The sequence below is a fragment of the Perca fluviatilis genome, chromosome 16 (genome assembly GCF_010015445.1).
Source record: "Perca fluviatilis chromosome 16, GENO_Pfluv_1.0, whole genome shotgun sequence".
Lineage (NCBI taxonomy): Eukaryota > Metazoa > Chordata > Actinopteri > Perciformes > Percidae > Perca > Perca fluviatilis.
The window spans coordinates 10,060,040-10,079,047 of record NC_053127.1 but is presented as its reverse complement, the minus strand read 5'-3'; the positions used below and the strand labels follow the sequence as shown (position 1 = coordinate 10,079,047).

Sequence of the window (19,008 nt, the reverse complement as noted above, 5' to 3'; positions counted from 1 at the left end):
CTTACAGTCTGATATAAATAGCTGGACAGCATATAAGTGCTGAAGCCACTTCTTTGTAAAAGCTGTATTTGTTTAGTCAGCTGCTCATTACATTTTGGTCTCAATTGGTTACTAAGCTACAATGTTAAGAGGAGAAGGAAGATGTGATGGAGAGAAATGGTAGAACGGGTGAAATTGATGACGGTCGAACGAGACAAGTAAGGGTTGCTCTGAAAGAAGTGAGAAGCATGAGTTTTTGGTGGTTATATTTAGGAACCCAGGTCTTGGTCCAATATTGCAAAGTGTAAAAGTGACTTGGAGCATGAGAGAGGATGTGTTTGTATTTGGATTATATGAAAAAAATAATGCAAGTAATACTATCTGCATAATGGGGACCTGGTCTGATTGCAGAGCAAGGACAAGTAGCTTAATTGTTGTGAGCCCTTACAGGTGGCGGTGGCCTAATTTCCTGAGTTTCCTTAAAAGGCCGCCAGTGCCCTGAGAGTTTATGGGTCTGCTCTTTCCTGCCCCTTATAATCTCACAATCAATAAATCATTCATAATCACTTCTGGTTCACCTGTTGACATCAGGCTGTAGAGCTTTACTTTACAAAGCCTCTTAATGGCACTCTAATCTTAATGGCCTCTGGGTGGGTGCTAAACAGCCAATCCGATAAAAAATATTTGATACTTGATTGAGACTTTTCTTTTAACAGAGTTCATTAGATCAGGATTCAAAGACTCATTGACCTGCACTGAGACAAATACTAACGTGGTTGCTGCTCATATGTAATGCATAAATACTATATTATTCATTTCAGGATACTGCAGCTTTAACCTTTTGAGCTTGCAAGGTTACCACATAAAGACAAGACTGCATCGCTGACCTTTTTCATTACTGTAGGACACACTGCAAAAATGATTATGCTCTGGCTTTATTAAGTGCAGCCATTTGCTGTTTCAGAGTCAGTTAGCTTGTAATGAATATAATTTCTTTCTATTTAGGTTATTCAAGGATATTGAGTAATGAGTCTATAACAGAAGTACATTTTCTATGAGTGATAACTTGCCTCAGGTCTTCACATTCTAATCAATAGCAGTATCACCTTTACTTATTTAAGGTGTTGGCTCATTATGTACAGCACTTGAGGTATAATGAGAGCCTGAGGTGAAAATGTAATTAAAAAGATAATATCTTTCTTCCTAAAGTCATCTACTGACTACTGAATAGTATAGGTGTGTTAAAGCAAAGCCTGAATTCTGAACATTGAATATGAATGGAGAAATTCATTTTTCCATGACAGATAGCTCGCCTCACGTCAACTCCATCTAGTATGTTGGAATCAATAACACTATCTCCATTTATTTAAGATGTTAGTTAAAATGGTTCACTGCACTCTGTGAGCAGAAATGATTTTCAGAGTATTAACCTTGTCAAATGTGTTCCAGCATTCATGATGCTCCTCCAGGTATTACCCTATATTTGTGTTAATTAGGAGTACTTGCTTTATACTGCATGTTCACACTGGTTTATGCATGTGATAAAGATTTCATGACATGGGCATCTGCCAAGATTCACTTCAGACTACAAAAAGTAAAAAATCACAAAACTATATATATATATATATATATATATATATATATATATATATATATATATATATATATATATATATATATATATGCTGCCATGCTGACCACCTGAAAGGTATGCTGCAACAGGTGCAATCTCTTGCTGCTGCTGTCCATAAAGCATTTCATAAGCACAACCTGAGTCTATATTTTTCAAGGAGGGGAAGTTATTATCCCTGCTCTGCTGTGCTTGGTGTTTCCTTGTGCGGAGTGATAAAACTGAGCCTGAACGCCAAATATCATCTCTCCATCTATTCACGTAATAAAACAGTAGTTAATTAGTTAAGCTTCATTTTGAGGCTGAGATCTACGTTAACTCAGAAACCCTAAATAAATTTCACAAATCACAAAACATATTTAAAATATCAGCAGTTAAAACCTTTTAGCATCAGAGACATTTCTTACATCGCACTTCATTCCAGGAAAATGGTTCATTGTACTGGAGAGCAGTCTACAGAGACTATCCTGTATTGGACATTTCTTAAAATAGCGAGTGCTATTCTTTTAAAGCAGTGAAAAGGTTACAGAAAAGTTGTTGGGAGGGGGGGAGTGTAAAATTTTGACTTCAGAAATTGTGGTTTGCCAATCTTATGCTATAAAGAGGGTTGCACTCAATATTTATCACATTAAAACAGCAATTAAAAACGATTTGCTATGTGAAGATATAGTAGAGTTATGGTGTCCTGAGCACTTTTTGTTTTGATAGCCGGTCCGGCCGTGCGTGCATGCTGGTGCATGTGAGTGCCTTGTGCGACTTTATCAGACACGAGGGCCGTGACAATGCGTCAGTATTTGACGAGTTGGAGAATGGTCCGTGAGAGCTGTGTGGATGCAATCCCAGAAGACTTTCTTTCTGTATTTCGAGTACAGCCGCTATAACATTATGTCTGTCGAAATTGGCATTTTCTTTAGGCTATCAGAATGAAACAGATAAATGCAGTCAGGCTTTATTATCTGCAAGAGGTTACTGAAGATTAAAAATAAATAATGTGTTGCTGTGTGTCCATATTATTCACATTTCTCCATATAGCTGTGGTGCACCTTACTATATTAACACTTAGAGTAAAACAAATAATACCAACACTGATTATTTTGGACATTAATATCTTTTTTTTTTTTTTTTTATTAAGACAAGAACTCTTCATTGTTTTGTAAAAATGTCTATTTATGAACCAATACAAAATGTGTATGGGAATGTGGAACTCCTTTTCTCCATCAATACACATAAACATTTCCCAATAACAGCAGAGAGACAAAAAGAATTAATCTAAAAAACAATGACTGGTGACACAATCAAAACCTTTCAGGAATCAAACGTGCTTCCAAAGGCGGTGGTGCGTTGAAAGTGACAGTAGTAGTAGTAGTACAGCCACAACAAGCTTCTCATTCTGCTTCATTCCAATAAACAGTGTACTCTTTATGACCTATGTAAACACAAAGCAATACTAAACACATATTTTACAGTGCACCAAATATTAAGAAAAATACAGAAAACATGTACAACACATATGCAAAATGCCACCAATTTTGCCTCTTGGATCCAAAATAATGTGTTGCAACTGATTCGATGAGGATGCATTGTACTTGCTTTAATGTCATTGGTGGGGCCTAAACTTTGCATTCTACCTGAGATGCAGTCACATCGGTCAGCAACGCATGAACTAGAGATATGACTTTATCAAAAGAATTTAATGTGGAGAAAACTACACCAGTTACACTATAAGATCATTTTTTACTTTACTGGGCATTTCATAGAAAATAAAATGATACACAGTAACCTAAAATATAATTTTGCTATTTATTTCAAATTCAATCCTCGTCAAACCTACTTGAATGTTGTTTTTATGTTGTTTTGCTCATGGTACATTATATATGGGAACTTTGGGAGAGCAAAATTATAGTACAGTAGGTAAAACATTTTGGAGAACACTTTTGCTATTCCAACACACAACATATTTAATATGCACAAATAAAATATTAATGCATCAGCCTTAAGGGAGAAGACAATATTCAGTTCTATTCCTTTATTGGCAAGACATATTTTGAAGTCTGATTTAAATGGAAGCTGCCACATGTCACTGAAGCGAAATAGTGCTCACTGTAAAAAAAAAAAAAAAACACACAATCTCAGTCTTGCAGATGAAGTGGCATCTGCGCTGGGATTTATAAAGCAACGATAACAAGTCAGTTAATAGTTTTATCAGACACCAGACTGTAAAACATCTAAACTAGTCTGAACCCTTCCCCACCCCCTCCCATCCACTTAACAAACACAAAACAGTGTCATCAGCATACAGTGTTAACTTAGTGGTGATTCTTTTGTGAGTACAGAACTTTCAATCAACTCAAGTTTTAACAGAAAAATTAACAGTTGGAGTGACACAGCATCTTTGATATTTGTCTGCAACATCACTCCAGTAGTCCCCATCAACAACTTCCATAACCGATGTAAAAGCTAAAAATCTGTCCATAGCTCCCACCCGGCCCTCTGGCTGTCTTCTAAAAGCAATAAAATATCAAACGACTTTTAAAATGCACAGATGCTTTATGCAGGGAGAGGGAAATTTGCGTAATGCACTTCACAAGAACCTTCTCATCTGCCTTTGGACGACCCCCAAAACCCCAATCTCAATATGGAGAGACTGAATGCTGTCTTCATGCATGATTATGATATATTAAAGCTATCACACTGTTAATGTGTTGCAATCTGAGCTGCACATTGAGAAATTCCAATCAAATGTGTTAACATGGCAATAAAGTTTTGAATCTTGGATATGAGTGTCCACACAGCAAGCAACACCATTAAGTCCCAATGACGTCTAGTGGCATATTAATAAAAAGTATGTTTTATCATTATATATGATTGATGTTGATATATATATCATATACATAAAATTAAAACCGGTTAGGTATAATGGAAAACCAAAAGTCTCAAGTGAAATCTGAGGTTACCGGTAGAGCAAAAAGTACAGTGGCGAATAGAGCTCAATGTAGTGCAACTTAAGAAAAGCAAGCAAATGAAGAAAAGATCTTTACCAATCTTGCAAGAAAAAGGGCATCAAACAACAAAAACACAAGCAAATTAAGAAGCACATTCACAAAACGAACAACACATACAAACCATAAAGGCAAACTAGAAATACAGAAAACACAATCAAATAGAGAAACACTGCCAGAACTACAAAACAAAAGTCATTTCTGGGGAACAAGGAAATGGATGAACATGCTAGTATGTAATCAGTAAACTTAAACTAGTGGGTGTATAGCAGTACCTCCAATAATATCTGCAATAAACCTTCCAAATGTTAAAACTAAAATAAACGTTTAAGACTAATTTCCACTGACAAGTTCATCAGTCTTTAGTGTCCCTTTAGAAATTTCCGTTGCATTCTGTAAGACTTGCAGAACTTCTTTATCTGTATTTACAGTGTGCTTCTTTATGCCATGTACAGGTGTATATGTTGTGAAATTTGCAAATGTATTTCTTCATTACCAGGTGTTTTTTAAGGGGGACATTTTTATTGAAAATAGCTCTACCTGTAGAACTTAACACCAGAGTTACAATACAATTATAAAAAATAATCATGATGACTAAGTTTGGACACTCACAATGAAACTAATTGTTGGGATTTAGCTGAAACATGGTACTTATGCCTAGTTGCTTATTGATATGCATGCAAACTATATCAAGACATTAAATGACACCTATAAATTATGTTTGATATGCAATGTTTAAACTCACTGTTATTGATGTAAGATGTATTTCCTGAATCTGAATCTTTAAAAATGAATTTTGTTACATCATGATGTATTTCATTAACATTGTTAACAAGTTTTCAATTTGCGCTGCAATAAAATGTTTAAAATTTCACTTCTGATTTGACTGTACAAGATAAGTTGCCATCATCAGGGAACTCATTTAAAAAGTTTTCTTTACTGATTTGATTTAGTTTTTGTTTGTCCAATTGATTCTAGCTTTTTACTTTACTTTGAAAAACCGCAGGAATAAGTGCCTTAAAAAACAATACTGAGGAATGGTTGCAGCCACTGTTGGGTTTAATGATAAGTTTATAATTTGCGTTGATAAAATGTTCAAAATGATGTAATATCATGGCACATAAAGCCTGTTCAACACTTTGAAGGTGTACACTGCAACCTAGACCTCCACCGAAATCCACCCACAGCTGTCATATACAGTAGAGTAAGGACTCATTAAGCAAGCTGCTTGCTGTGTGAAAACATAATTTTGACAAAAAATGCCATGAATAGACCCTCAAGCCAGGGCATTATTATTACCTATGGATTACCACCATGGTGCACAACATAAATTCAGTTACAAACAGTTACTTTTGGCATTCCTCAGAACTCCCCAGCTGGCACAGCAAAACAGATCCTCATACAGTTTTGGCAGGTGATACATATAGCAAGATAGAGAAACAAAAAGAATGAGATTTAGCATGTACATTCATGCAATAAACTATCAATTGTTAACGCACTCAAGCTACTGCACCAAAGCAAAATATATTCAAAAGGTGTAATGTAAGCAGAAAGACTGGCCTGTGTCTCAGAACATTTTAGTTTAAAGACATTTACTTACCCCAACATTGGCTTGTTTTACATTTTGAAAAAACTCACAATGAGGGTGACACAATGAAATCCACAAATGTACTCCATTGTAATTCTAGTAGGTTGTAAATAATATTTCTTAGTAAGGTTTAGTGTACAATACATGTGTGATTTCATTGGCTTGATTTACATTGTATTCTCTGTGAGATAAACACACTGCAGGGAGGATATTTTGTGCAGCTTATGTATTCCGTAAATAAATTTAAATGTGTTTCAGTCAACACATTATCACTCCCAACTCAACACATACGGTTGCTTGACCAGGACACCTTGGCATTACTATTTTAATGCTTTGGGTGCCCCTTTGGCATCATCTGTCAACATGCAGGGGTCAGGTTTAGGCTAGTCTATATCGCAGCGTAGTGGAGGAAGGTCTGACAATGCGAGACAGCGGTCTCCTGGGTGAAAGTCCTGTTTGTTTGACCCATCCATCCACCCTGAACTCCTCCCTATGTGGACTTTGTTGCTTTTTTATTATTATCTTCCTTATGTCGACTTTTTCCCTCTTTATATTACGTCATCTCACTGCGCCACGGCCGAGCAGATGATAGCCTGGTGCGTCTCAGACAGATGCTAAAGGGTGCCCTGTATGTGGGTATGAGATGCTGAGGGCCACTGACCAAGCTGCCGTATTTGATGTGGAGTGAGAACGGTTGTTAGAGTTAGGCTGTTTCTCTTTTCGGTTATGTTACCAGCATCTTTTGGCTGCTGGTTGGCCAATGTTAATACCAAATATTTTTTCAACAGCCATTTATTACTGAGACATATTGACTTAGACTGCCAAAAAACAATTTCATTTTCTTACTTTCCCATTGGTAAGAAACATATTCTAGAGTAAGAGCAGATGGAAATCAATTGAATCTCATTATTAACACATCATCACAACTCAATAAAAGCTGGTGGGGAAACAGAGCGCTAACATTCAGACTCATAGAAGAAAAATAGCACTGAGCTAATGAAATGGCAGCGCAGTGAGGACAAATAATGTACCACTTCTCTTTACTGAGAAAGGTAATTGTTTAAGAGGCATAAGTAAACCTGCTCTGAAGAACAAACTGAAAAATAAATGGAATAGGCCCAATAAAATAATTTTATATTATCCTTTGCCACCTTCTTTTTTGAATATGTTTTGAATGTGGTTGTGTTTAGGAGAGGGCAGGAAGAGCATATACAGTACATCAAACCTGTTTCTCATTTATGTCCTTTGTACAATGATATGTAAAGCATTCCATGCATTTTTGGAGCTGTCAAAACTTCAGGGAAAAAAAGAGTCGGGGAAGTAATGGCTTGAGACAAATCACAGTATACTGGAAGGAGTTTTTGTTATGCAGTAGAGGACACGTGTGTGCAGACACATTTAGCGAAATTAATAAAGTGGCTGTGTAATTTTACCCTCATACAAAAGCCAACAGCACATCGATGAATACGAGTGGGAAAGATGAAACAGGAAAAAGGGGAGCAACAAGGTTATGCAAATGAGGATCAACACAAATCCAAAGTATGGATAGAACAAGGCACAGAATTTTCTGCAAATGGTTGAACTAAATAAAATTCGTACCAGCAGTTAGGGAGGAAGGTGTCGAATGGTGAAGCTCTCTACAGTGATTTCTGACGTCTGGCACACCCTTCCCACCCCCAACCCCATCCCCTTCTCAGTTTACCGATAACCCAAACCCTCCCGTTTTTTGTCCTTTTTAGATTTTTATTTTTTTTTACACACAAAACATTCCATCTACATCTGCAGACTAGACTAAACAACGGCTTAAAACCAGGCCTGTCTTTAAAACCCCATCTCTTTTCTACTCCTCGACCCCTCTACTCTCGCTAAAAGTGATCCTGAACCAAATTTAAATCCCTCCATCAAACCCCCCTCTCCATCTGCCCCAGCCCCCAAAACAGCTCTGTGTCCCAAAGAGGACACTAGAGTGATGGGTCCTGCTTTGATTAGATGTAGTACTCTTTCTTTTCGTCCGAGTTGGTGTGGCCACCCTCTGCGTTGATGATGGCTGTATCTGCGTCCGCTGCATCGTCTGCTCCTTTGGCTTCGTGTGTGAAGTAGGTACCTGAGGAGGAAGGGATGAAGGACAGTGTCACAGACTGGGTAATAGCCTGCTGCGTAGATGATACAAAAGATTAAAATGTGCCTCTACATCCCACAGCACCTAATTATGCAAATCCTTCTCCATGTGGCCATTTACACAAACCTTACACCAGCAAGCTGTAATATTCAGATTATACATCATTTCCCCTCTTTTTCATTCAAATGGGCACATGAAAACCAAGGTATCCAAATGATCTCGAGTGCAAGGCTCACACCTTCAAATTAACCTTGTCAATTTCAGAGGAGGAAAAAAAAGAACTAGCGAGCTCCTTCAAACTTAATTTACAAGATTTATTCAAATCTTATCACAGAAGAGGTTGATAACGAAGGCAATATTCAGGTCGACTGAGGAAGGGGCACTTCAAATGCAAAAATAAAAGCACAAATGCTGCTAGAATAGATGAAAACAAGGTGTTCAGTGGTGCTGTACCACAGGGATGGTGAAGGAATATGTTATTACTGCATGTAAGAAAAAGGAAAATCCTACTTGTTTCCTTTTTGGTTGTTCTCCTTACATAACATTTAGATTCAATTTAACTTTATTGACATTGCACATGTCACAAGTACATAGCAATGAAACATCAGGTTTTTATGACAGTTGGAAGAAAACATTATTGAATCATACATGTTTTACTGGCACTAGGGCAGCCATCATCCTGTATCGGATATACTCTGAGACTTTTGGCAATGCAACCTCAGTTTGTGTCATTTTAGAATTACGCTGTAATCCGCCCCCCGTTGCCACTTAATACAACCCTACTCCCACGTTTGTTCTCATGGTTATGGGTCGCTTCACGTAAGTGTTTTTGTTAAGTAATTAGTATGGAAAGTTTTAGACAGAGGTAGTTAAAAGTCGCCTTCAACATCCTGTAATTAAACATGAATTATTTTCCTAAGTGACCTCAACTGGCTCCAGTCTCACACACCAACATTTCTCTGCAGAGGTGTAACCACTATAAGAAGGGAAAAATTAATAAATCTTTTATCTCTTCACTATTTTTATTGTTCTTTCATGAATATCTGGCATCCACTGAATTTTAAACAGCTTACGACCTTCACCATACACTTTGCCATTATTCAAAGTAACCTCCATGTGATTTGTTTATATGCATCTTATTGCTATTTTTTATTGAAATAAGTGTTTTTAAGAACAGAAATGTTTCAGTTCACCACCAGATGCATTGGCAGGAAACAGAAATTATTGTTTAACTTTATACATCTGAGGGGAAACACTGAGTTCAGAATCACCATTCATTTATATTTTATACTTTTTTTTATTGATCTCCAGTGGGGGTACAATTTACATTGTGTTTGTTAGAAATCACTAGACAGGCATGAAATACACACGCACACATGCTCAGGACCTATTCATACACAAATGGAGAGATCTCAGAGTAAGTGAGCTGCCAGTGCTGGACCTGAGCAGTTGGGGGGGTACGCTGCCCAGGATGTGAACTGGAATCTCTCCAGCTACAAATCCACACTGCGTACTTTGGTCCTTACCAAAGGACTTGAACCAGCGTCCCTTCGGTTCCCAAGCCAACTCCCTACAGACTGAGCTACAGCAACCCCATAAATAAGAAAGTGTCTCTTTTACACCTTTAAATAGCCTCATTTACAGTATTTCCTCTCTAAAGCGGTTAATGTGTCCAATTCCATTTCCTCCTGCGTAAGAAATATCAAAGTGTGAAATTTGTTATAGATTCTAATTATTTCTGTGTTATGAGGGCAGCATACGAGATGCGTTATACTATTCAGCAGGACGGCATTACATTTTTTATCATCAGCAAATCATAGCCTTAATAGCTGTTTTTCCATTATTTAGAAAGGATGTAAAAATAGGTTTTTACAGAAACAAAGTAAAGAAGCTACACCTGGTAAACTTCGTAGCCAGCTGGATCAATTTGTGTTTTAGAGGCAAGCAGTATACATTCGTTTAATGTTAACATTAAAAAAATATTAATAATAGAAAATATATATTTTTAAAAAATCACTATTTTGAGTTAGGATTTATCCTATAACATCCCAATAAGTATGTATAATATATTTGCTGTGTTTAGAGTAGTCTGTCTACACTATGTTTTCTGCACAGAGCCCTCTCTGTAATTTCTTTGGTTTTTACATCTATATTTTCCACCATGTTGTTTGTTGATGATGTTATTCCTTGTTTTGGTTTTTGGTGTATGCTGTGTGCTGAACCCAAATACAATTTATCCACATAGACAATAAAGTGAGTTAAAGAGTGGGGTATTTTACTCCACTGTAAATTCCCCTTTCAAAGTTTTCTTTTACTGAAATCCTTGATATTGTTCAACAAAGAAACACAGGAGTCCCCCAGATAATTTATTGAAACTATTGTTTATGTTATGGCCATCAGTTTGAATCAACCTTTTCAACTTTCTGAGAAAGTTTGGCATGGCATATGGCTCCAAATTCTATGATGCCTGCAAGTCTCGGACGCTGTGTGTGTGTGTTGCGCAATGCAACCATTCATCCAAAACTGACCCAGAATCAGAGAGTCAATTCAATTAAGCTGCAGATTCTATTTCATTTCCTTTAATCTTTATACATAGGTACTGTTTGATTTGTAAAGTAGTAATAGTAATAATCGTCCTTTATTTCATATGTTTATTTCCCAAACTCAGTTTATACATGCTGTCCCAACCCGTTCTCACTCCCAACTCGTAAAATAAGGACGCTTGGCAGTGCCTTTCAGCGTCAGATACGACACAAAAATCAACGCACTGGGCAGAGCAGCAGCTCCGCGGCGCTTTAAGATGACAGAGTATTAAGAGCAACAACAGTAGCGAGTAGTATGAAAGGCCGATATTCCACGTAGGGAGGTTGGTTGGGGAGGTGGATGGGTCAAACAACACAGGACTTTAACCCGGGAGACCAGGGTTTGTGTCTTGTTCTTGTCCCATGTGTCACTGAAACAGTCATTTTATAACCCCACCCACAATCTTTTCCTAAACCCAACTGTCCCGTTCTTTTCCTAAACCCAACTGTCCAGTTCTTGTCCCGCGTGTCACGGAAACGTACCTTTTATAAGCCCACCCACAATCTTTCCCTAAACCTAACTGTCCTGTTCTTGTGCCGCAAGCCAGTTAAACATACGTCCCGACCCAGAGTGTCCAAAGTGACGCGAATAGTCCCGACCAAGCACGTTTAGATAAAGCACGGTTAGATATGACGCTAAAGGAGACTTTTAGCGTCAATAACATCGCCAAAGGCACCTGACCAAGCGTCCGTATTTTACGCGATGGGAGTGAGAATGTGTTGACTGTATGTTCTCCAAATAAAGGGGCATACCATTTATTGGCCAGGTGGCTGTTAGTCAAACTTTAACTATGCCAATGGTATATTTTAAATGCACCAACGTCAGGTTTTCTACAACTACAGTAACATGGCTGTAAATAAAGGCAGTAGGGTGGTGTGTTATTGGCTGACTGCACCAGTTTAGACTGTCTATCAGTGTTGGTGAGGGCAGTGTTTGCTCACTGCATGCTGTGTACAATAATCTTGCCCAATGCAGCTTAAGTTTGTGAAAAAAAGAGAAATGTGTAGTGTTAGTATTTTCAGCTTCATTACCTTTGTGTCTTGCAAAGTAGCGCCCCAAGACGATGAGTAGACAGAGCATGGCGAAGACGACCACGGCCACCACTCCTCCAATCACTGCATGGTCCACCGTTCTGGGTGCTCCTTCTCCAGCTCGTGAATCTGAAAGCAAAAGGAAAAAGAAACTCAGTGTGGATAGACAACAGTACTCAGTGTTGTGTGGAATGGCAGTCTGTCGCCACATCCCTACTGGCGCTGTCAGAGTTATAGACTATACTTTAAATACAGGAACTTTGATGCTTCAATGCCTAAGAACTGCTGCTTTAACCACAATGAAAATGTTTCTGCCATTAACAGAACTGATTGAAAGGATTTTTGACAATTGCCAAGGTCATAGTCTATATCGATGACGTTTCATTTACGGGATTATTCCCGTGCTGCAGAAGGTTCCACCGGATGTCCCTCATTTTCATCCGGATGTGCTTCACCCTCCGCTTTCTTTGTGTTGGCATTTTAAACTCCGGTGGATTGATGAGGACTATGGTTAACTGCTCCTCAGATCTCTGCAGGGTAAATCCAGACAGCTAGCTAGACTATCTGTCAAAAGTTTTCTCTTGCAATTTTTTCTAAAGCTATTTTCATCAAAGTTCCTTCCCGAGGCTATTTTGCAGAGGCAACATTATTGCGTCGGGTGCTTAGTGCTGCCCAAAATGATTGTGATTGGTTTAAAGAAATGCCAATAAACCAGAGCATGTTTTTCTTCAATCCTGGAATGTTGTATGGACTAGCCAGACCTTCCTCCACAGCGCTGTGGAGAAAGGTCTGGCAATGCGAGACTACTTTGGTCATAACCCATTCACTGTACTAGAATAGTGATTTATCTTTTACTCATGAACAGTGTGAAAATATGCCAACAAGATTGTTGTTGGTTGAGGGATGTTCACAAAGAGTACAGTATCTTTGCTGGACAAACATGTTCACATGGATCCGAACATAATTATGTCCAAATCCTGGATTCTAACCCCCTAAACCTATTTGATCCACACCTAATACACATAATAATTTTACACGTTGTACTTAAACTTAACCATCTCAAGGCATATCTGTTTGCCTTAGCCCAAATATGTGGTTTAGTGGTCTGCACTGGATAGACTGTTGTTTTTATTAGAAGGTTGACTTTCCATGTCCATTATTTTGTGTTCCATTCATTGCTTCAGATTTAAAATACCTAGAGGTATTATACTGCAACGTGTCTTCTTTCGGTATTCTTTGTTTCCAAACTAGCAAGACGTAACGAGCAGTTTGGCTCCTTTTTTCCACCTGGTTGACATTTTTAATAACCACACTACTAAATTGCAACGAAGATAACAGTTTGGATTGCAATCAGGAGTTGATTAAACTGAGGAGGATAAGGATTACCATGTTCCTGCTGGACTGTGAGAAATCACTCAGGGACCCATTTACTAAGAGAATGGCGTCACATGAATGTGCGTTGTGGTTTTCATTGAGTTTGCGGCCATAATCTCTTCAGCGCCTGATTTACTAAGGCAGCAGCTTATTACGCAGTCAGCTCCCAGTACTGCCCTCCAGATGCACTCGGAAGGAGAGCTCATTACTATTACTCTGAATATTACTCATAACATTATGTTCTCACAATCCTACTACTACCAATAATAGCCTAATTTCTGTATCTAAAAATCTGTTTTAGGTATATATAATGGGCAGCAGGGTGGTGCAGTAGTTAGGGTTAGGCTGTGGCCTTTCTGTGTGGAGTTGCATGTTTTCCCCGTGCCTGCGTGAGTTCCCTCCGGGCTCTCCAGCTTCCTCCCACAGTCCAAAGAGATGCGTGTTAGCTTAAGTGGTGACTCTAAACTGCAAATAGGTGTGAATGGTTGTCAGCCCTGTGACTGACTTCTGACCTGCCTAGGGTGGATCCTGCCCGTCGCTCAATGTCAGCTGGGATTGACTCCCTAACAATCTATTTGACATGTTTCTTGCATCAAACTTCAGTTTAAGGTTTAGAAAAAAAAGAACATCTTAGAAGAAATCTTTAGAAGACATTTTAACGTTCACAGAATTGTTGATCATGTTAATCAAGCAGTAAAAAAATAAACCACCTGGGACAGGAAAACACACTCCTGAAGCTCTTGGCTGTAATGCTATGTAAGAGCTATTGATCAGGTGTAGGATCCATGACAACCCAAAGTTAATATCCATTTGTGGATGTGATTGGCTCTTCACGGCACAAAGGAGGAGCACATCTTTTCATCATTAGCCACCACCATGTGCTGTAGTAAAGTGAGAGGGACGGGTGGAGGTGGTGGATGACTTACGTGGCTAAGTGTACTTTTGAGATGTGACCTGGAATTAATTTGCTATTCACATAGCACTTTGGTATCTAATACGTTGTATTCATTACTAATGTATTTTGTGCTTTGAGCTTATTAAGATACCATTACGCTATACACTTAACCTTCACTTCCTAGCTGATGCCTTTTGTAAAGACAAGAAAATGGAGAATGCCAGAAAAAGTAAAGTCAGGACATTGAATAACAGCCCGTTTTTAGCAATCAGTTCACGTAGAGGAAACCATCAGCCTCCACCATCCATTAGTAACTCACTCAAACCCCTCCACACGCTTCTCCAGCCTAGTTCTACACTCAAGGGATTTGCTGAGTTAGCTCCAGGAAAAAGAAGCAGCAGGCCACAATTTATTAACGAGCAACAGTAACAGAAAGAGAAACATCACGGATAACATCAGCTACCGCCCACATCTACACTCCTGTGTTACCCAACCTGCAGGAATGAAAGAGGGAGGTGGGAGAGCAGTGCCTCCTGTCAAACTCAACAAAACATTCCCCGATAGATCTAATAGGTTATTTTGACTTCAGATTTTCTTTTTTAGTGCTGGGCAGATTCAATTAAACTAAGCAGGAATCCCTCTGACATCCAATTCGCTCTTGTCAGGCTGCTAAAGCTGTGCTTTAACACACTTTCCTATTACGATGTTAATGTGGACTTTGGGGGAAGCGGGAGTGTGTGTGTTTGGTGTGTGCGGTGTGGTCAAGCTGGTGGCTTGGAAGGTTGTAGAAAATAATTCTTGGTTGTCTATATCAAACGTTTCTGGTTTAAATTAATTTAAGAGGGAGGGGAAAAGAGAACATCAAAGTCTCCACAACGAGTCCATAAGTCTACATCATATCGTATGTTGCTTCATTGCATAATAACCTCTGCCTTGTGGATTAATCTGCATAAACAAGTTTGGCCTTAGAGCCTTACCAGTAATGGGGCTAGTCTGGCCTGTTGGTGGTGCTAGAAGGAAGGTTCTGGGGTCACCAAAACATCTTCTTATTCTGAAGAAGCATAAATATCCACAGCAAACTGCATGAAAATCACTTCCCCATTCATTTATAGCCATTCCATCAAAAATAAATATTGTAGCCTACGTCATATGCATCACTTTAAAAAAAAAAATCAAAGTTCAGCCTGACATTTGTTATCTTTGGAAACTTTGGGGTCTCCACTAGAATTTAAAATGAAGCTCTGTGGGTTTGAAGAGGTTGATTTTCAAAATACCTGGCAAGGTGCCATGTTTTTCAAGATAAAAAGATATGAGGGTTGAGAGAAACAAAAAGATCAAAACAATTCACAGGAATCATCTTGTGGGGACCATGAATACGAATCATTTTATGGCTACCTGCTGACCAGTAAAGGACAGGTCAGCATAGATATTAAACCATTTTATATCTATGACTGTCAGACCAAATTATCTCACACAGTGGGCTGGATAATTACAGTTTAACGCAACTTGGGTAACCCAGTAAAAAAAAGCAAGGGGCCTCATTCACCAATATCTTCCTAAGTTTTCTCTTAAATATGTTCTTAAGAATGTCCCTAAATAAAGTCTATGTCTGATTCATGACGTGCTCTTAAACAGCAGACTTGTTTGCAGGTGTGTTCTTAGAATGATGAATCCCAATGTCTTCGTAAACTGAAAGCTCGTGCCCGTCGCTCCTATTTAGCATAGGTAAAGGGAGAAGGGCGCAGAACCGATGAAGTAGAAAATAAATGGTTTGATCTGAAATCTGAGGCAAAAAAAAAAATACTTAAAAACATAGAAGATACTCTTGGCGTATAAATAGCGTGATCAATCACTTTTTATTGGATGGAAGTTCTCCGTTAACATAATCGATGTGAATTGAAGGCAAAGCAAGGCAAGTTTATTTATATAGGCCTAGCACAATTCATACACAATAGCAATTCAAAGTGCTTTACAAATGAGCAGTAGTGTGTATTTATTAAAACAAACAAACGTATAATTATGTGTAAAATAATGAAAATAATTAGTTACAAAAGGGAGAGAAATGTTCAATTTTAAATTAGAACGGACGAAAACGGTATAGCCACTTGTTTTGCGCAAACATGTCAGCTCTAAATTGTGCGTAAAAGTGCTCTTGAGTGTGCATAGATTCTGTTCTTACCTAAAAACGAATCCCAAATAAGAAAACATTGATGAATGCCAGAAACTGTATAAGTGGGGTTTAAGAACACATTTGTTCCTTAGAACGTTTGGTGAATAAGGCCCATTGTATTTAAGTGCTCTGAGAATCTGAGAATGATTTACTTGGTCAGCTTTTACTGAAAATGATCTCCATAACTAAGAAAATAAGACCGGAGTTGTAATAATGATCCTTCAGCTTGACTGTCAGGTACTATTTGTAATTTTTTATTTTTTATTTAATCCAATTACATTTTTTTCCTGTATTAACTGGTTTACTCTTTGTTCATTTACTGGGTGGAATTTAAATATAATTTAAGAAATAAACCCTGAATATCTAAGCCAAGTAGAAATGTATTTGTCGCCAGAGGTGGAATCTGAAATGTGGGTGTTAATGAATCCAGCAGTTCTCTTCTCGTCTTTATTAGAGCTGACAGTTTGTTAATATGTATGTTTCTGTCATCTCATTTTGCAGCACTTTGAACCCAACTAAGAGAACAATGTATTAATAATCTACATGTCAGAAACCTGCAAAACACCTCCTGTGCTCTACCTATAAATAAAAAAATTCATATGCATTGTTATGACTGACGGACGTATAATTTGATGTTCATGTAGTGTGTTCATGCTGTTATCTTCAGTACAATTTTGTTTTTATTACTGATTGCGTAGTCTCGCAACAACAGATGGGCATATTGACCTGAATGTAATCTTGCTTTGCCAGACCTTCCTACACAGCGCTGCAGAGGAGGGTCTGGCTAGTCCACACAGCATTCCAGGTTTGATTTTTAAAGGAGGATTTGATTTAAAAAAATTTATGAAAAAATAAATGTATGATTCAATCATTACAAACACATCTTACGTCTCATTACCAAAATCAAAGTGAGCGCAACTTATTTGCTGGATCTTGACCTTTGCAGGTCAGTTATTCTGCAGCAATATAAAGAGTTCTTGCTGGAATGACGAAGCCAACAATTTCTGTCATAATCAAACAAAAAAAATAAAAGAGGGTTGTCTGGGTTCTATATTTAAAGAGGCCTGTTTGTAAGCCCGAAGAACTGTCTGGATGACAGCTGCAGAGCATGTGCTGTCACTTTCTGGAAGCACTCAGTCCCATTGATCCCATATAAAGCAATTTGCATGTCAAATCAGTGAGAGTATCACTTATGAGCAATTACTGTCGTCTCCTGAAATATAGTATATTTGTGTTATTGTCTCACATAGAGAGTAAAACTTCAAATTGCGCAGGTCATTGTTTTAGCAATCAAAGAAATGCAAATACAAGGCTTTTCTAGTTATTGGCTTTGTTAAAAGTCACTTCTGTCGCACATAAAAAAAAAAGAAGCACCTAACGTCCACAACAAATTGCAAAACTGTAACAATCTCCAAATCTTGATATTAATTACACATTTTTTAACAAGACTTAAAGCTTTAGTGCGTAACTTTTTGATATTAATCAACATCCGATACATTCAAGCCATTGCCAAATGAGTTGCTACACAGCCAATTAAGACTATCAGCTCCACACAACTCTCTCTGTATTTCTCAGTATGGCTGTGTTGAGAAGATTGTGGCGTCCAGCGACTTTCCTGCGCAGAAGCTCGAGTGAAGATAATTACCTCTTCTGAAGAGTCCATCATGGTTTTTTAATCCTCTGTGTCCTCCTTGGCTACAAGCAACTGTGTGGAGGAGGGGTGGGGGCGCGTGTACGATCACTGAAGGCTTGTATCATGTGGACGCGCCAAACAGTTTTGTTGTCATTACTTAGAATTCCTCATGGGGGCGACAGAAACTGTAGTATAGCTTTAAAGTAAGTGCTTTCACGCATGTGTGGAGAATGAATTCACAATCAATATCCCAAAATGGTTGGTGCTGTATATATAACTAACCTATTTGAAAGAGCCATGTGGCCATTCATTTTGTGATCATGACTCAAAAGAGAATTTTCAGTAAAGTTTGACAGCTGTTCCTCAACCTTCTTTTTATCGCAGTGTCAAATCAACAGACACTTACCACCAAACTGCAGCTCTCTTTAGCATATTTTAGCTTATTGGTTTGGTTCTACAGCACATCGACACATAGTTTGTTTCCGTATCAACACTGCGTGGGGTGTTAAATCACAGGACTTTCAAGCCAGGGAGTTTGCTTCCCGGGAAAAACAAAAGACCTTCACCCAAGAAACGTGTGTTCCTTGGGAGTGTTTTAATCCAAAACACAATATTTTTCCTAACTTAACTAGCCGCATAACTCTTATATTTTGTGGCCTAAACTTAACCGTAATGTCCGCCGAAGCTACAAACAGCTCGCGGTGCTCCGTACCCAGCTCAAAGTCACCTATTCTTGGGTTAACTGAACAACCAACTACCGCTGATACGATGGAGCACCACGCGGAGCACAGTAGCCGGCGTCGCAGAGCTCTGTAGCGGCTAAACACATCTACTAACTGCCGCTGATATGACCGAGCTGTGCCGGAGGTCTGTTGGCATCAACTGCCGCTCGGCTTCATGGAGCTCGTAGCCAGCCACTGTAGCCGACGTCACGTGACCAGCCGGCGGTCTCCTAGTTTCGTACGATCTTACGTTTTGGTGTGCATACATTTTTGTATGATATAACG

General features: G+C 38.5%; 1 protein-coding gene across 5 annotated transcripts in view; it reads right to left on the bottom strand.

Moving 5' to 3' along the window:
• Positions 1-2,755: 2,755 nt before the first annotated feature.
• The window catches only part of cadm1a (cell adhesion molecule 1a), a 414,371-nt gene continuing 398,118 nt past the window's right edge, over positions 2,756-19,008 (bottom strand). For all 5 annotated transcript variants that reach the window (XM_039777288.1, XM_039777290.1, XM_039777291.1 and 2 more), the window contains 2 exons: positions 11,930-12,058; positions 2,756-8,300 (listed from right to left, as the gene is read on the bottom strand). In XM_039777288.1, the coding sequence (XP_039633222.1) occupies positions 8,182-8,300; positions 11,930-12,058 (248 nt within the window). In that variant the 3' untranslated portion in view covers positions 2,756-8,181. The remainder of the gene's footprint in view (positions 8,301-11,929; positions 12,059-19,008) is intronic.